Source organism: Myotis davidii, unplaced genomic scaffold (genome assembly GCF_000327345.1).
Source record: "Myotis davidii unplaced genomic scaffold, ASM32734v1 scaffold276, whole genome shotgun sequence".
Classification (NCBI taxonomy): Eukaryota; Metazoa; Chordata; class Mammalia; order Chiroptera; family Vespertilionidae; genus Myotis; species Myotis davidii.
This window is the reverse complement of record NW_006287906.1, coordinates 78392-83414: the sequence shown is the minus strand read 5'-3', so window position 1 is coordinate 83414 and position 5023 is coordinate 78392. Positions and strand designations below refer to the sequence as shown.

The following is a 5023-nucleotide window of genomic DNA, read 5'->3' as shown; positions in this document are numbered from 1 at the left end:
GACCCCCTGATTGGCCCTGCTCTGTGCGTGACAGGCGGTGGCACTGCAACCTCCCAATCGGCCCTACCCTGACCGTGGCTGAGGGTGGCATCACAACCTCCCAATCTGCCCTGCTCTGTGCATGACAGGGGGCAGTGCCCCAACTCCCCAATTGGCCCTGCTCTGAGCCCGACCAGGGGCTGCATCTAGGGATTGGGCCTGCCCTCTGCCACCTGGGAGCAGGCCTAAGCCAGCAGGTCCTTATCTCCCGAGGGGTCCCAGACTGGAAGAGGGCACAGGCTGGGCTGAGGGACCCCCCTCCCCCCGAGTGCACAAATTTTTGTGCACCAGGCCTCTAGTATATATATAAGAGACTTAGTGTAGAATGTGCTGAAGAATAGTAATTCAAATAGATATAAAAGGCAAATTAATGATATTTTGTGGCAGATGGAATTTGTATAATAGCTTCTGAAATCTATGTTATCCTCTGGTCTCTAGAGAAATGTGATAGAATTGGCAGTAATGAAAAGTTAGCATCTCACCATTTTAAAAAAATATATCTTTAGGAAGTATGTATGCCCTAGGAAAGTGTGTTCAGTGGTTAGAGCACTGGCCCCCCACACACCAAAGGGTCTCGGGTTCGATTTCCCGTCAAGGGCACGTATTTAGGCTGTCAGATCATATCCCACCCTCTATCAGGGTGCATGTAGGAGGCAACCAGTTGATGTATCTCTCACATCGATATTTCTCTCTCTCTCCTTCCCTTCCTTTCACTCTTTCTGAAAAGCAATGGAAAAAATATCCTCAGGTGAGGATTAACAACAAAAAGTGTATTGTAGCATGTTAAAACATTTTTCTAATTATAAAAGTAACATACACAATGAAAAAATAGTTGGAAAATATAAAAAAATATAGCAAAACCACCTGAAATCCAAACACCCAGCAATAACCCCTGCTGTTATTTTTATAGATACACTTTGGTGTCATACTTTTTATACTAATTGCACAGATAATTTTCTCGTCATTAAAATTTCTTAATAAATACCATTTTACTATAAAGTTCCCTTTCCCTCATTAGGTTTTATCATTATTTCCATTCCCCTGGTTGTTTCATATTTTACACTATTTTAGATAGCAAAGGGAAGGAAATCATTATATGTAATTTTTTGCCCAATATTTACTCTTTCCTTAGGATAAATATCTAGAATTAGGATGATTGTATCAGTGTACAGTTGAAACAGAGCCAGGACTAGGGAGAGGTAAAAATGGCAATTGCCTTGGCCATGAAATTTAAGAGGGTGCCAAAAAACCAAACCGTCAAAATAATATTTTAATGTAACATTTAAAAATCAAAGTTAATGCAAAAGAAACTATCCACAATGAACCAGATGGAAAGCCTACTAACTATAAGACAGGTTTGTAGGTCAAATTTATTTACTTTAGAGCTTTCTGAGTAAACTATTTTTAATCATTTATTGTTTTTCATGTATAAAACTGATTTAAAAATAAATTCATTCTAAATTCATTCTTGGTACAGGGAGGAAGAGTTTCTTCTTCATCTAGTAGGTGCCTATGTATGAGGATAGGTAACATTATTTATCAGTGGTGCACAACGGGATTGGCAAAGTTTTTGTGTAAAGGGCCACATGTTTTTGGCTTTGTGGGCCATAAGATCTGTGTTGTTGGAACCACTCAGCTCTGCTGCTGTAGTTGAAAATATCCTCAAATGAAGGTTAAAAAGGAAAAAAAAAAGCAGCCATAGACAGAATGCAAATGAGTTTATTTACGGAAACAATGATATGAAATGTAAATTTCATATAATTTCCCATGTCACAAAATACTGTTCGTTTTTTATTTTTTTCAACCATGTAAAATCAATCCTCAGCTCTCAGGCTATACCAAGACAGGTAATGGGCAAGATTTGGACCACGACCTATATTTGCTGTTTTTGATGTAGAAGAATATAAGCTTTCCTTTAATTTTTTAAACAAATTTAACTTTATAAAATAATTTTTTAAAGTAAGATTGCATTTGAAGGCACCTGAGGATATATTTTTCCATTGATTTTTTATTTTTAGAGAGAGAGAGAGAGAGAGAGAATAAAGGGGAGGGAGGAGGGGAACAGAGAGAGAGAGAGAGAGAGAGAGAAACATGAATGTGAGAGACATCGATTGATTGCCTTCCGTCGGGTCCCAACTGGGGCTGGGTATCTGGATATCGAGTCTGCAGCTGAGGTATGTGCCTTTGATTGGGAATCAAACCCGAGACCCTTGGGTCTGCAGGCCAATGCTCAAACTGGCCAGAGAAATAATTTTTTAAATTTATTATAGTATATCCCATTTAGAAAAAATCTTTAATTGAATATATTAGGTTGACATTGGTTAACAAAATTAACATATCCCATTTTTTTATGTGAGTAACAAGGATGATTTTTTTTTTCAGTTGTTGTTTTTTTAACCCGAAGTTGAAAGTTTTTTAAAAAAAATCTTCTGAGGAAATACTTTGAAAGGAAGGCTCTGTTTTTCTACTCACATATTTAATTTCCAAAATTTAAAGAAAAATACACTTAGGACAGAAGGGTATTCTTATTGAGAGTATTCAGAAGTTACTTATTGAATTTTCTTTTGTTTATAGGTGGAGACATACTACGCCTTGACACACTTTTAGAATGGTGGAGAGAAAAGAATGGTTCCTTCTGTTCTCGACTTATTATTATATTAGACAGTGAGAATTCAACCCCTTGGGTGAAAGAAGTAAGAAAAATAAGTGACCAGTATATTGCAGTGCAAGGAGCAGAGTTGATGAAGACAATAGATATTGAAGAAGCCGACCCACCACAGCTGGGTGACTTTACAAAAGACTGGGTAGAATATAACTGCAACTCCAATAATAGCATCTGCTGGACTGAAAAGGGACGCAAAGTGAAAGCAGTATACGGTGTGTCGAAGCAGTGGAGCGACTACACTCTGCATTTGCCAACGGGAAGTGACGTGGCCAAGCACTGGATGTTGCACTTTCCTCGTATTACATACCCACTAGTACACTTGGCAAATTGGTTGTGTGGTCTGAACCTTTTATGGATCTGCCAAAGTTGTTTTAGGTGCTTGAAAAGATTAAAAATGAGTTGGTTTCTTCCTACTGTGCTGGACACAGGACAGGGCTTTAAACTTGTCAAATCTTAGTTTGAAAACCAAAGGAGATTATTATTATAAGAGTTCATACTACCAGTTATCACTGGTTTGCCAGTTTTTGTACATTATATTCTTATTTGTGAAAAATATCCTGTTACTTCTGTAGCTGCTCTCACTTTGTCTTTTTTCAAGTAATTATGGTATGTAAGTAGTTGGGAATAAACATTCTTTTATACTAAAAGTATGTAAAGATTCAGAAAATTCTGACTGTAAATGCATGAGATGTAAAAATAACAGTGCACTTTGAGATGTTTGCATTAGAAAGAAAACACTTGTCTATGCTCTGCAGTGAAGAATTAATGAAGAATTAATTACTCATGCCTTATTTTCTAGGCATAGACCAGGATGTTTACTATTATAAGGAAACTGAATTTGCATACGAAAGATTTTTTTTGTGAACAGTGGGTTTGTGTCCAAGACCATTTGAAAAATTATAAACTCTTCCTTAGAAAAGAAAAAAGTTTACCTGAAATGCATGCAAAATTTGTTTTTGTCCATTACATTCAGATCCCTTGGTTGTGACCTAGCACAAATTACTGTTTAGATAATAAAAAAAAAAAAAATTTTATGTAGGTAACTAAGAGGCTAGAGCCTAAAAGTTGCTCCTTTGTGAATTGTTGGGGGCCTGTGAAAGTACTGGCAATTTTAAGAGTCTTTTCAGGGTAACCATGCTTTTTAATGAACAACGTTTTCAGCTATAAGTTTCTTCCAGATAAGTTGTCTTCCTTTTCAAAAAGTAATCTTAAAAATTTAGCAATTTCTTATTGATTTAGACTGTTTGCAATTTTCTAGAAATTATTTCAATCTCTATAACGTTAAAGTTATAAAGTTCCACTATGAAAATTATTTTTCAAATCTCCATTAGTGATAACATTTTTTTTTTACTGAAGGTAAAAGGATTGGAAACATTTTTTCTTGTAAGATATTATGTAAAAATATATTTATATTAACAGTTTTACTTAAGCATAATGGTGAGGTTGTAATCTTTAAAACTTTTTTCAGTGTTTGGTCTCATTAAAGCAAGCACTGGTCAGGATATCTTCCAAGAGGTCATTTATCTTCTATTTCCTTCTAGTAATCCTTACATTCTAAAGTTTTATCTCTGGGAAATAACCAAAAGGGAATTTAGTTAAGTTGGGGTATAATCTAATCTTTGATGTTTAAATGGTGTCACTTCTCACCATTAAAGCCATTTTTCCAACCTCAGAGAGACGGAATAATGCCCCCACCATTTTTTATCTGGTGACTTGCAAACTGAAGTTTTAGTTAGGAGGAAGTCACTAAGCATCAGGGAACTTGTATACCACTATCTATGCAGCATTGTTATTATGGTCTAATCTGTGCTTTGAATATGATTTTCAAAATACTTTGAATAAAATTTTGTTAAAAATTTTTTATGTAATGAGCAAATAACAGTTATTGAATGTTTTAGTATATTGCAAGTGATAGTCAAAAAATGCCTATGGTTTTTTGGGGTTCATGGTTGGTAGCAGGTGGATTTGAAAATTTCTCGGTTAAGTGTGTCTATATCAATATCATCCAAATGAAATAGTATTGTGTTTTATTGTTATTCAGAAATAGAATAACAGAAAAGCCAGATGTTAAAATGATGAGTTTATAGCTACAAAAAAAGTTAAATTAATGTTAAGGAAAATCCCTTTGAAATTTCTGAGCCAATATTGAGCAAATTAAAGCTTTAAAGCATATCTCTCTTTATTCTGAGAGAGTCAAATTTATTTATTTATTCTACATTCTTTATAAATATTAAGATAGTACTAAAAATCATATTCAAAAGGTAGAAGGCACTTTCACACTCACAAAACTAATGTTTGACATTATTTTCTATGAAAGTA

General features: G+C 35.0%; 1 protein-coding gene across 2 annotated transcripts in view; it reads left to right on the top strand.

The window, feature by feature from the left end:
• Positions 1-4572, top strand: part of TMEM168 (transmembrane protein 168) — a 29337-nt gene extending 24765 nt beyond the window's left edge. For both annotated transcript variants that reach the window (XM_006759661.2, XM_015561292.1), the window contains one exon: positions 2614-4572. In XM_006759661.2, the coding sequence (XP_006759724.1) occupies positions 2614-3161 (548 nt within the window). In that variant the 3' untranslated portion in view covers positions 3162-4572. The remainder of the gene's footprint in view (positions 1-2613) is intronic.
• Positions 4573-5023: the final 451 nt, after the last annotated feature.